This window comes from Littorina saxatilis, linkage group LG9, assembly GCF_037325665.1.
Source record: "Littorina saxatilis isolate snail1 linkage group LG9, US_GU_Lsax_2.0, whole genome shotgun sequence".
In the NCBI taxonomy this organism is placed as follows: Eukaryota; Metazoa; Mollusca; class Gastropoda; order Littorinimorpha; family Littorinidae; genus Littorina; species Littorina saxatilis.
This window is the reverse complement of record NC_090253.1, coordinates 17,470,958-17,484,491: the sequence shown is the minus strand read 5'-3', so window position 1 is coordinate 17,484,491 and position 13,534 is coordinate 17,470,958. Positions and strand designations below refer to the sequence as shown.

The 13,534-nt window shown below is 41.3% G+C and overlaps 1 protein-coding gene across 1 annotated transcript in view; it reads left to right on the top strand.

Moving 5' to 3' along the window:
• Positions 1 to 13,534, top strand: part of LOC138975486 (replication protein A 70 kDa DNA-binding subunit-like) — a 31,534-nt gene that overhangs the window by 15,940 nt on the left and 2,060 nt on the right. Inside the window, exons 9-17 of the mRNA XM_070348186.1 lie at positions 1,479 to 1,650; positions 2,049 to 2,241; positions 2,864 to 3,003; positions 4,641 to 4,710; positions 5,642 to 5,782; positions 6,327 to 6,451; positions 7,199 to 7,312; positions 12,252 to 12,359; positions 13,389 to 13,475. Coding sequence (XP_070204287.1) covers positions 1,479 to 1,650; positions 2,049 to 2,241; positions 2,864 to 3,003; positions 4,641 to 4,710; positions 5,642 to 5,782; positions 6,327 to 6,451; positions 7,199 to 7,312; positions 12,252 to 12,359; positions 13,389 to 13,475 — 1,150 coding nt within the window. The remainder of the gene's footprint in view (positions 1 to 1,478; positions 1,651 to 2,048; positions 2,242 to 2,863; positions 3,004 to 4,640; positions 4,711 to 5,641; positions 5,783 to 6,326; positions 6,452 to 7,198; positions 7,313 to 12,251; positions 12,360 to 13,388; positions 13,476 to 13,534) is intronic.

Sequence of the window (13,534 nt, the reverse complement as noted above, 5' to 3'; positions counted from 1 at the left end):
TACCCCCATTTTAAGACTTCTTCCTTTTTAAGACCTGATTTTCTCAGATTTTTGGAGGTCTTAAAAGGGGGGTTCCACTGTCCTTTTTTTGGGGGAAAGGCAAGTGAAAATAGTGTGAGAGACAAAAGTAGAATATCCAGGGATCGCGCTAGCTTTTTAAAAAACGCGTAAGTCATACGCAACGAAACGAAAAAAACGCGTCACGGACCAATATTTTTGCGAACTACGAAAACACGTACAGACACAAACAAAACACGCACGAAAGACTTAAAGACACTCCTTACCTAAATACGGCGAGTTTTCCTGTCGAACTCCGCGCACGCCTGTCGAATAACACCCCTGCTGTCTCCAACCTTCGGGCCTTGCGAGTTTGTTTCTTGCTCTAATACGACTAGACACACTTTCCGCCTTTTGGAAGCGCGAGATGGGAGAGCAGCTAATGTCTGTTTCATTATCCGACAAGACATTATCTGGTAATACCCTCGTTACGTTCGTTTGCGATACTTCGATGCAAAAAGAAACGGACTTTAGTTTTGACGCGCAGATTTCATGTCTGTCGTCACTTCTGGATCGGGTGATTATTAAGTCAGAGCAAAAGCGCTGCGTGAAGACAAGAAAAAGTTACAATATTTTTGCGTATGGCTTACGCGGCGCGGCGAAAAAAACGCGTCAGCGACTTTTAAAATGCGTCAAATACGCAAAAATCGTGCGTAAACGCGATCCCTGATATCACTGTTTTAAAACAGAGTCTTCTGAAGATGAAACATCTTGTGTGCTATATCTGTTGTTGAATGTAAAACGGTGGTGACTTCTCCAGAACACCTGTTGGGTCTCGGTTCATGCCAAAGCCAGTCTTTTCAAGGCTGGAAGTTCTAACCTGTAGCAAAATGTCATTCATGGTTGAACTACAAGATGCTTTGGGCTTACTTATTTATTTTAAAACGTGTTGATGTAGATGATGTGAAAGCCTACCGTTATCACGTGTTGTGTTGCCAGAAAACGTGTTGACGTAGACATGGGTGAAACTTTTCCGCCTCAGGGTGGAAATCCGCCAAATAAAATTGGTCAAATAAGGAATTCCTTATTTTGAAAATCTTTTAAATTAAAAAAAAAAATTTAAAAAATTCGCCGGCGATCTGATCCGTATTTTTTCTAACACAGTGACCGGACATCACTGAGTCTTTGTTTCACTGAGCACGCGAATTATCGGACTACAGCTTGGCATTTGTTACCATTGTTTAATGTGCAAATTTGTGTGTTTGAGATACTAGGAGAAGCCTACTTTTATCCTTAAAAAGGCTGATTTTTCGTTTTCTTCAGGGGGGCTTCGTCCTCTAGCAGAGTGTTGCCCCAGCACCCCACCAGGGCCTGGGCGGCCCCTGGACCCCGGCCTCATTTTCCTTATTTTCAATTCTGATCAGTTTCACCCATGCGTAAATGATATAAATGCTTACCGTTATCACGTGCTGTGTTGCTAGATGGCGCATCAGGGCGCGAGTCACACAGAAGAGTAACATTCGCACCTGGAGCAACTCGAGGGGTGAAGGTCGTCTGTTCAACGTCAACTTCCTGGATGAGAGTGGCGAGATCAGGGCCACTGGCTTCAACGATGCTGTCGACAAGTTTTATGAACTACTCGAAGTGAACAAGGTATTATTCAGTCACTGCTGGTAACTACATACTAAATGCACCGGTATGAACAACAGGCTTATGATTGTTTTAAAAAAATACTGATGATTGTTCCATGTAATTATTATATAATTTGGAAAAAGACAGTTCATAATAAGAAGGTAGAGTTTGTGGTGCCCTCACTGTGAGAACCTGAACAAATTATGAATTAAATAGTTCTTAATCTAATTCTCCACTTTGAATAATAAAGACTATTGGAGTTCTGATGGCCCCAGTATACACTGATTTCTTTGGTGTGTGTTCAAAGATGGCTGTCACCGAGAGGATTTCAGTTAACCCTAATGACGCTGGTACCAGTGCTCGCACACTATATTTTTTTCTTTTTGTAATAAAATGTCTGCACATTTTTATTTCTTCAGGTGTATTATGTGAGTCGCTGTTCGCTGAAAACAGCCAACAAGCAGTACAGCAACGTGAAGAACGACTACGAAATGTCCTTCAACAACGACTCGGTCATCGAGAAATGTGAAGAGGAGGTTGACCTTCCTTGCATGACCTTTGACTTTGTCCCCATCAATGAAATGGAGAAACATCCGGCTAAATCCATCGTGGGTGAGTGATGGCGGTGCCCCTTGAGCTAAAGGGGGGTGAGGGTTTGTGTGGTGAAAAGATGTGTCCAAGTTGGGAAAAGTGTGTTGTATTATATTATCAACAGCTAGGGGAGGGGAGGGGGGGAGGAGGTGGGGGGACAAAGTTATTAGTTTGTCTGTTTTAAGAACCTGTTTCCTTTTTGAATCGGGGTAAGGTGAAGGATTTTTTTCCCAGGAGTCAGCTTTGCACAATTGCACAAGTCTTTTTTACAACAGATGTACAGACTTTGTGGTAGAGATGCTGCTGTTTGGTTTGTGCCTCCCCCCCCCCCCCCCCCCCCCCCCCCCCCCCCCCCCCCCCCTTGTATCACCAGTTCAAGATGTATATTTTCATTACAGAACGCCATCCCCGTTGGTTACAAATTATGTAGTCCGCTTGTGTGTTTCGACATTCCAAGTAAAAGTTTGTCTTTTGTCACACCACGCTGTTCACTTTGCACTTTACTTTCTTCATTTGCACATCAGATTTGTGTTGTCAAAATGCGCAATGTTGTCTCCACTGCCTTTCCGTGATCAGTTCATGTGCGAATTTGGTCATGTCTCTTTATGACGTGCACTGTGTATTTTATTTTGCTTGTCTGCAGACGTGATTGGTGTGGTGAAAGTGTGCAATGACCTCTCCACGGTGATTGGACGGCAGAGCCAGAAGGAGATCACCAAGCGTGACCTGCAGATTGTCGATCAGTCAGGCTCGGCCATAAACATGACGCTCTGGGGAAGCGATGTGAGTGCCAAATTCTGGATGCTCTGTAAATCTTGTTTGGACATGGTAATACCTTGTCAAGTGAAACAAGTCGCGTAAGGCAAAATTACTACATTTAGTCAAGCTGTGGAACTCACAGAATGAAACTGAAAGCACTGCATTTTTTCGCAATGACTGTAGTCCGCCGCTCGTGCAAAAGGCAGTGAAATTAACGAGCCTATTTAGCGCGGGGGTGGTTGTGCTGTGCTGCATAGCACGCTTTTCTGTACCTCTCTTCGTTTTAACTTTCTGAGCGTGTTTTTAATCCAAACATATTATATCTTTATGTTTTTGGAATCAGGAACCGACAAGGAATACGATGAAATTGTTTTTAAATTGACTTCGGAAATTTTATTTTAATCATAATCCCAGCGAAGCTGGAGGTATCCCACGAACGCTATACTGTAATCGACTTGAGAAATGTTCATACCGATAATACATGATAAAGAAGGATTCGTTGTGCCCGATCAGGGGCTACAGTTGGAGATGGAAGTTGACCAAAAATTGGGAACATACTAACTAAAATACGAGCAAACGCCACCCAAGGCCGCTTTGGACGGGTAGAAATTCCGTAGTTTCCAAGTCTATGGATAAAGCTCGCGTAAGAAGATTACGTCACGGTCGAAAGTCTTTGACGTCAATTAATGCATCATGACGTCATGCCTCCCTGTAGTCTTTCTCTCTCGCGCGGTGTGTGTGTGTGTGTGTTCATTTTGTGCACATGTGTTAGTGTTACTGTTTGTGTGTGTGTGTTGGGCCTATGTTTGTGTGTGAATGTGTGTGTGTGACTTGGGGTGTGTGAATGTGTGAGAGAAAGAGAGCGGATTTGTCCTTCGCTGGGGGTATGCAGTGCCTTGGCATTGCACTTCTACTTAATTTTTATATTTTTAATTTTCAGAGCTTGTTTTTAATCTGAATATAACATATGTATATGTTTTTGGAATCAGAAAATGATAAAGAATAAGATGAACGTAATTTTGGATCATTTTATTACAAAAATAATTTTAATTACAATTTTCAGATTTTTAATGACCAAAGTCATTAATTAATTTTTAAGCCTCCAAGCTGAAATGTACTACCAAAGTCCGGCCTTTGTCGAAGATTGCTTGGCCAAAATTTCAATCAATTTTATTGAAAAATGAGGGTGTGACAGTGCCGCCTCAACTTATACAAAAAGCCGGATATGACGTCATCAAAGACATTTATCGAAAAAATGAAAAAAAACGTCTGGGGATATCATACCCAGGAACTCTCATGTCAAATTTCATAAAGATCGGTCCATTGACTAAATGTAAAAAGTCCCAATGTTGAAAATTATGTTTTGAAGTTATGACACCATGCTGGCTCTGATTTGCAATCCTACAAGCTGTGTCTGTTAATACAGCATGAACAATTCAAACTGTAGGGTAATGCTTCACAAACACTTGTCTTATTTGCGAGTTGTAACACCTTCATAGGGGCAAATATTCCATGCTTGAATACCGTTTGAATGTTACAACACCTCAGTAAGCCTGCAATTTTCTGATACGGCATGACATTTTTTCACACTTTTTTGTATTTTTAGTGAAATTCATCGTTATGACGTTGGTTATATCATTTTCTCTTCTTTCTTTTTCCAGGCACAGTCCTTTGACGGTAGCAGTCACCCTGTCATTGCTGTCAAGGGTGCGAGTCTCTCAGACTTTGGAGGTAGGGTGAATTTGGTGTGTGTGTATGATTGTTTGTTTGGTATGTCCACTTCTGCTTTATGTTGAACTGACCTCCAGTTTAATTTTCTTGCCACATGAGGTATGGGTATTAATCACTGTGATCTATGGCAGGTAACCACACCTGTCTACACAATCAGGATCCAGAGTGGACGGGCGCAGTGGCGTGGTGGTAAGACGTCGGCCTCCTAATCGGGAGGTCGTGAGTTCGAATCCCGGTCGCTGCCGCCTGGTGGGTTAAGAGTGGAGATTTTTCCGATCTCCCAGGTCAACTTATGTGCAGACCTGCTAGTGACTTAACCCCCTTCGTGTGTACACGCAAGCACAAGACCAAGTGCGCACGAAAAAGATCCTGTAATCCATGTCAGAGTTCGTTGGGTTATGGAAACACGAAAATACCCAGCATGCCTACTCAACGAATGAGAGTATAGTGTGGCAAACCTAAATGGGCAAACGAGCTCACAGGTAACCAGAAAAATTCTGGAACGTTGAAGAAGATCCAGAGTGAATAATTATGATATGTCAGCAATGGCAGGAACCAAATTTAGCCCTTTGTGAGGTTTACCGTCCTACTAGGTGAATCTCAAACAGTCACTCTTCTTTCAGTTTGGGACGTCACAGACCTGTTTATCTTTACTATTTTGAAGTAATTTATTACTATTTTATAGGATTGGGGGGGGGGGGGGGAGGGATACTCCATTTGAGTCCAGACTACCATTTTCAAATGTGCTTCAAATTAGGTTTGTGTTGCTAATGTTGGCGTTTGTAGCAACTGGGTTACTATTTTGGTCATCTGTTTACTATTATTTGACTTGACTTTTACTCTTGTCAAGTTTCAAGGTCTGTCGTCACTTCCATGACGTAAATTCGAGACTTTGCCCAAGCAACACTAACAGCAACAAGTATATTTGCAGGGCGCTCTATGTCAGTGTTGGCGTCGAGTCAGACTATCGTGAACCCCGACATCCGCGAAGCTCACATGTTGAGGGGATGGTATGACCGTGAGGGTGCCAACATGGATTTCAGCACGTTCAAGAGCGACGGAATGTCGGGAGGTACGTATTCTGTGACCTTTGAATGCAGCTTTGGTGTGTGTTGGGCGGCTCTTCACATTCAGATGGAGGCTGAATTTGTTGGAGATATACTAGGGACCAATACTTCAAGAGTTTGAAACCGAAATATTAAGTCTGAGGATATAGCTTGCATTTTATATGTGACAACCTTAGAATTGTAATCCAAGATTGACTTCACGGTTTTTCTAAACCACCGCTTTTTCTCTTCTGATAGGGGCCCAGCTATGAATTTGCTATTTTCATTGTCACCGGTACGGACCTCAAAAGGGTGCACTGGCCTTTGGCTAGTACTTCTCATTATTACTAGCCAGAGAGCAAAGTTTACTCGCCGAACCAACTATTTTTTTCAGGAACTTGACTCGCATTTGGCGAGTAAATAACATTTTTACTTGCCATTTACATGTTTCTACTCGCAAAATACTCGCCACTTTCAGGCCTCTAAGGATGTATGGTTTTCAATGATGTACCAACAGGTGTGTTAAAACGGTAAGTGTATGAAATAAGTCCCTGATATTGTGTCTGGCAGGTGGCACCAGCTGGAAGACGTTCGGCCAGGTGGTCCAAGAGAACCTGGGTCAGGGGGAAAAGGCCGACTGGTTCACCACCAAGGCCACCCTCATGCACCTCAAGAAGGACAACTGCATGTATCAGGTCAGTGACAGGGGAGGCTATTTCAGGATAAGGCCTAAAAAAAAATAGGTGTGGTTACGGTAACCCGACCTACCCTATTTTTAGGGGCCGATCCTATAACTTTTTATTACATTTGTCAACAAAAACAAAAAAAAACGAGTGCAAAAAACGCAATGAAAGCAAAAGCGCCCGTGTCGCACACTTATTTCCCTGTCAAGTAGGGTTAATTTGTACACATTAGAAAAAAAGTTTTAAAAAAAAAAGTGATTGCCTACCTACCTACCCTATTGTTTTTGGCTATGTTACCGTAACCACACCTTTTTTTTTTTTTTTTTGCCTAAGGATAAGATTTATAGAGTCCTGTAAGGTTACCCTCGGGCTGTGGACTCACTGGGGAAAGCCAGCTGCCATACAGTACGCCGCTACCCATTTGGTTGTTCCTGCATGCGTGTATTCATGTTTCCAAGCCCTCAGACTTTGGCTGTCAACTTGGCATCAAAAAATCTTTATCAAGCACATTTGTGCACATGTGCGTGTTCGGACACTGAGGAGAGTCTGCAAAAAGTTGACTCTGGGATTATGAATCCCTCGCTAAACGTGGGTATCGAACCCACGCTGATAGCGACAGCTGGTTAAGAAGCCAGCCCCACTACCGACTGAGCTAATTCCCCGCCCATGCTGTGGAATTCTCATCCTTTTTTCTCCATTTGGGCCATTGTCCATTCTGCTTTCTGAATAATGTAAGATGAATCATGACGACTGTTGCAGGCATGTCCGACTGAGAACTGCAACAAGAAGCTGGTAGACCAGGGGAACGGCATGTGGCGCTGTGAGAAGTGCCAGAGAGAGTTCCCCAACTACAAGTGGCGCATGATTCTCCAGGTGTGTGTGTGTGTGTGTTGTATTTACCTCAAGTGAGTCATAGGAATCTGCAGTGTTCGTCTGTATGGATGGGGTGGGGGTCTTTCAGATTTTTTACAAACATACGTACATGTACAAGTGTAAAATGGTTCAGTTCACATGCGTGTTACATAAGTGGGTGTGTGCATAATGTAACAGGCCACATGTGTGCGATATATAAAGGACGCTTCTCGGTAGATAATTAAAACAGTCGTCTGGTACGATGCAAGGGAGGGTACTCGTTTTTTTGTTTTGGTTTGCAACCATTGGCATTGTGATCAGTAGTGTTCGACTGTTCAAACTAGTGTTATGCACGGGTTAATAAAACTGCGGATAGAACTCTTTAGCAGCAAAGCAATTAAGACTGTATTACAATCTACCTTTAAGCATATTTCTGATTGGATTAAGGTTGTGCCAGCTTAAACTCTAGTTTTTATCTGTGTGCTGTCCGGGTGCAAGGGAGACTACTCTTTTGTTTTGGTTTTTGTTCTTGTAAACCGGTCTGCAGTAGACAGGGACACGGAGAAAACGTTCGAAACAGTATTGAGGGAACACATTTTCTTTCTGTTGTGTTGCATATTCCTTTTTGGATTATTCCTATGGTAGCGATGCTTGTCGACACACGGACAGCAAACAGAGGTTCGATCGTTCGCTAGCATCTGTGTATCATGTAAGCTGAATGTTCGTTTTTTTCGACCTGCATTGCTTTCATAATGAAAGAAACGTTTGTTTATTGCATCCCATACATCAGATCAGTTCCGAGATTCATTTTTGCGTGCAACTGATATGGTTTTCTAAGCCGTGCGATACGATTTTGGAACTTCATACAAATGTGTCACATTGTTCGGCGCGAGGTCAAAGGTCGGGAGGAAAGTAGTTCTTTGCCCAAATCGGAATCTGCACTATCATATATTTTTTGGAGTCCATGATGTATTTATTGAGCTATAAAAATACAACATATATACCCATACTGAAGTAACAGAGACAAAGAAGGGAGGTCATGGGATATATATATGAGGCTTTGCCAAAAGGTGCTGGGGGGGTGCTTGGACATTTGTGACAAACTAAACCTTTTCAGTTGATTTTTTTTGGTGTTTTAAGTGATACATTAGTCTTTGATGAACACATTTGTGTAATAAAAGAATGGTTTGTGCATTTGGGAAATGTGTACGGTTTGATAATATGCCATAAAACGCCAATTTTGAGAAAAGCCACATGTGCAACAAAACTGACCACAGAAGCCATTAATATCATTTCATACAACTGGTAATGATTTATTTCTAGTAAACAGACCCTGCAGAAGCATTATCAGTCTTTAAAAGTACATTTGGAGCCAAATCTTGAATGCAGTGTCACGTAATGTCGCAAAACGCTCAAACATCATAAAAGTCAAAACTGATACTTTCTGCTAAGTAACCACAAGAAGTATAAACCCTAAAATAAAATATAACACTTCAACAGAAACACTGACACATGTTAAAAATATCCCTAAAAGTTGTTACAGTTTGCTCAAACTAGTTAAACATGTTGTTGTAGGTGTCACGTGTTACAAAAATATTGATGGACATGAAAATATTCATAATATTTGAAATAACAACCAGAATGTTATACATACACTAACTTTTCATTTACAATCTAAAGATTAGGTTATTTATGGAATATGAAAACAGAAACAATAGCAAAACATGTTAAAAGCAAGTCATAACAGCATTCTACGTGTCACATGTTACACTGTGTGAGTGGACATGAAATTATTCAAAATGTTATAAATGACAACTGTGATATTAAATAGACCTTTAGGATACATTCATATTTTGAAGATTAGGTAATTATGGAACATCAAAGCACCACAAAAAAAGTAACATCATGTTCAAAACAGGTCAAATCTGCGTTCTACCTGTCACGTGTTACATGGAGTCAGTGGACATGAAATCAATGAAAATGTCAAAAATAACTACAATATTCAAACAGACATTTAGAATACAGTTTTAACCTAATGTCTATGTACATCTGGAACAAGGTTCTCAATCAAATCGAATTTTTTTAATTAGTTGTACGTAAAATCCTAGCAAAATCCAAATTTAAAAAAAAAAAACTTTGATTTTTTTTATGTTGGGGAGGGGGGGGGGGGGGGTGGTGGTGTTAAAACAATCTCATGAAAATATTCCTTCCCCCTGCTAACCCAAAAGCATTTTTTCAGCTTTGGCTACAATATTTACAAGGACATAAATGTCTCCTCCTAAATCGTTGCACGGATATGAACGTATCCTCCTGAATCGTAACACGGATATTAACAAAAACAGAGGATCGAATTTTTCTTCAATCAAATTTGCCTCCAAAAGTAGCAAGCAGTTGTATATAGGTTACACAATATGCAAGATAATCAGAACTCGGAGTGTGTAAGCTATTTATCCCATTACTCCGACGTTTTCATTAAAAACACTTACTTTTTCCACTAAAACCTGCCCGTGCCTGTTTTCAGCTTGCCAAAAGCCTCCGCAGTCGAAATTCATGTCAATGAATTCATGCGCATAGCTAGTTCCCATTTGTCAGCATAATGGACGGCGTCATTCGACTTGTATGTAGACATTCAGTCATTCAAATTGCTTATAAAAAGGTCTGCTATCTGCTTTTACATTTTGAAAGTCATTTTAAAATATCCTTGTGTATCATGTATATGACATCGACTTTCGTTATACTCAATTCGGCATACCGGGTTTATATTTTTACCAGAATTGCGCACGATAATGGCAGCGCAACAAATTCAGTTCGGGCCGTGCTGGTTTGATCGTTGACCCAAGTCAGTTTGCATGCAGTGTTACTGTTTGTCAGTCGGGGATAGAAATGTTGGCTGTCATCGCGCTGTTATGTTTTGGTTTTCACACGTGGATCACTTACATATTCAGTCGGTCGGGTTTTGTGTGTGTGTGTGTGTGTGTGTGTGTGTGTGTGTGTGTGTGTGTGTGTGTGTGTGGCCGCCCTTCGTGGTCGGCTGGGCGTTAAGCAAACAAACAAACAAACAAACTCTCTCTCTCTCTCTCATTCTCTCTCTCTCTCTCTTTCTCTCTCTCACTCTCTCTCTCTCTCTCTTTCTTTCTTTCTTTCTCTCTCTCTCTCTCTCTCTTTCTTTCTCTCTCTCTCTCTCTCTCTCTCTCTCTCTCTCTCTCTCTCTCTCTCTCTCTCTCTCTCTCTCTCTCTCTCTCTCTTCAGGAACCGACAAGGAATAAGATGAAAGTGTTTTTAAATTGATTTCGAAAATTTAATTTTGATAATAATTTTTATATTTTTAATTTTCTGAGCTTGTTTTTAATCCAAATATAACATATTTATATGTTTTTGGAATCAGAAAATAATGGAGAATAAGATGAACGTAAATGTGTATCGTTTTATAAAAACTTTTTTTTTTTTTTACAATTTTCAGAGTTTTAATGACCAAAGTCATAAATTAATTTTTAAGCCACCACGCTGAAATGCAATACCGAAGTCCGGGCTTCGTCGAATATTACTTGACCAAAATTTCAACCGATTTGGTTGAAAAATGAGAGCGTGACAGTGCCGCCTCAACTTTCACGAAAAGCCGGATATGACGTCATCAAAGACATTTATAAGAAAAAATGAAGAAAAAAAGTCTGGGGATATCATACCCAGGAACTATCAAGTCAAATTTCATAAAGATCGGTCCAGTAGTTTAGTCTGAATCGCTCTACACACACACACACACACACACACACACACACGCACACACCACGACCCTCGTCTCGATTCCCCCCTATACGTTAAAATATTTAGTCAAAACTTGACTAATTGTAAAAAGTAGTCCATCTGTAAACTCTGAATATGCAGATGACCTCCATAAATTATTCAATTGTACTCTGAAATCAAAGACAATGACCAATGACAGTTGAGATCGAAACTCGGTTGTGATGGGATATCCATAGGATATCCATATGGTTGTGATGGAATATTCAGAATAATCACCTCCTCAGCTAACAGAGATAAAGAGGCAGGTCATGGGATAATATAAGCTAATTCAATTCGTCGGGAGAAGAATTATGGGCAAGTGTCAAACATTAGATCTACAAAGTGTCAAACGTTACGTATAGATCTACACCTTACCCTGAACAGACAGTACAATATTTTCTCAACTTTACGGCTCGTCGTCTCCATGATTTCAATCGAATCGGTGACCGGAAACGCCAAAGAAGCAAAGCTAGTGGTTTCCACGCTTTTGTATCAAATACTCACGAAACTTCTTTGTGAAAATTGCAAAAATAACAAAATGTGTCAAACGTTACTTTCGGACATTAAACTCCATCGATTCTTTTTAGCTGCTAGATACAATAACTTCGCAAATTCTGACTCAAATGCAACACACTGCTTTTATTTCCTCGAACACGAAACTATCGTTTTCATCCAAAATGGCGGCCATTCAAAGCACCAAGACCGGCGAAAATCGAATCTGTAAACAAGTTGGTCTGCGGACATGAGGCCTTTGAAAATAACCGGGTATTTACTGGGCGAGGTTTTCGGTAAATTCTTGTTCTAATTACGATTGTTGCACATTCTACTAAGAGTTGCATGCTTAGACTGTATGAAATACGCTGATTAAAACCGATAAAGTGATGCAGACCATGAAAAATCGAAAATTTCCCGAGGACACCAAAATGTCCAAAATTTTTCGGGGCCGTTTCTGGTGTATGTTTGAAACATTTTATTTTTTATTTAACATTCACAACAACAACAGGCTTCAAAACATTAAAAAAAGCATTCATCAAACTCCCTTTTTCAAAGCACAATACATGTAAACATGTTGGGGTAATCCAGTTAATTACACTTGCTTTCCAAAAATACATGGGTCCGAAATGGCACCTTTTGGCAAAGGCTCATATATATATAAACGTGTATGTGCATAATGTTACAGGCCACATTGTCAGACTTCTCGGGTCACCAGTGGGTCACCAGTTTCCAGGAGTCGGCGGAGACACTGCTGGGGGTCAAGGCTGATGAGCTGGGGGACATGAGACAGAATGTGAGAGTGTGGATCAGTGTTAACAGCTTTGTTCTGGTGTGGTCAGTACTCAGTATTTATGACCGAAACAGACCTGCATCTCCGGTGTATTTGTGTACATTACAGGTGATTAATTGCGACTTGGATTAAGTGAATAGTTAACAAAATTGGCAAGGAATTAGATAGACCCGAAGGGACGAATATTCTTCCACATTTTTCTCCAAGATATTTTTAGGAGTAGACAAAAAGGCCCTTGATATATGACCATTTTCAGTCCTACTGTGGGTTTTTAAAATTTATTTTTAGCCTGCTTCGCGGCTTCGACTTTATCCCATCAGATAGACCGGCACGGTGGGCCTAGTGGTAAGGCGTCCGCCCCGTGATCGGGAGGTCGTGGGTTCGAACCCCGGCCGGGTCATACCTAAGACTTTAAAATTGGCAATCTAGTGGCTGCTCCGCCTGGCGTCTGGCATTATGGGGTTAGTGCTAGGACTGGTTGGTCCGGTGTCAGAATAATGTGACTGGGTGAGACACGAAGCCTGTGCTGGAACTTCTGTCTTGTGTCTGGCGCACGTTATATGTCAAAGCAGCACCGCCCTGATATGGCCCTTCGTGGTCGGCTGGGCGTTAAGCAAACAAACAAACAAAAATCCCATCAGATTTCAGCTGAGCGGGTCCTATTCAGTATTGGTTGTTTTTTTCTCCGAAGCTCATCAGGCATGGAAATTGTCCGTGAAATGGCGAATTTCTGCGAAAATAAAAATAAATGTTTGCGGCAAAAAAAAGGTAAATTAAATCATGTGTATATTATTGTCTCTCTAACCATTATTTGCTTACACGAGAACTATCAAAATATTGGTCTAAAACTTTTTAATTCGTTTTCCTACCGGGGGGCAAAGGCTCCCCCCCCCCTCTGTTTCCCCAACGGGGCTCTGCCCCTGTACCCCGCCGGGGCCTAGGCGGCACCTGGACCTCGGCCTATTTTCAGAGTTTTTTCTATTTTGGAATTCCCATGCCTGGCTCATACTTGACTTCGCGCTGTTGTTGCAGAATGAAGCTGCGTTCGATCAGGTGTTCCAGCAGGCTTTGTTCAAAGACTACGTCTTCAAACTGCGTGCCAAGGTGGAGGTTTACAATGTGAGTGCCCTGCTTTCTGACCTTGCAGATAGTAACCTTGTCTTCGGCCAAATGTCATT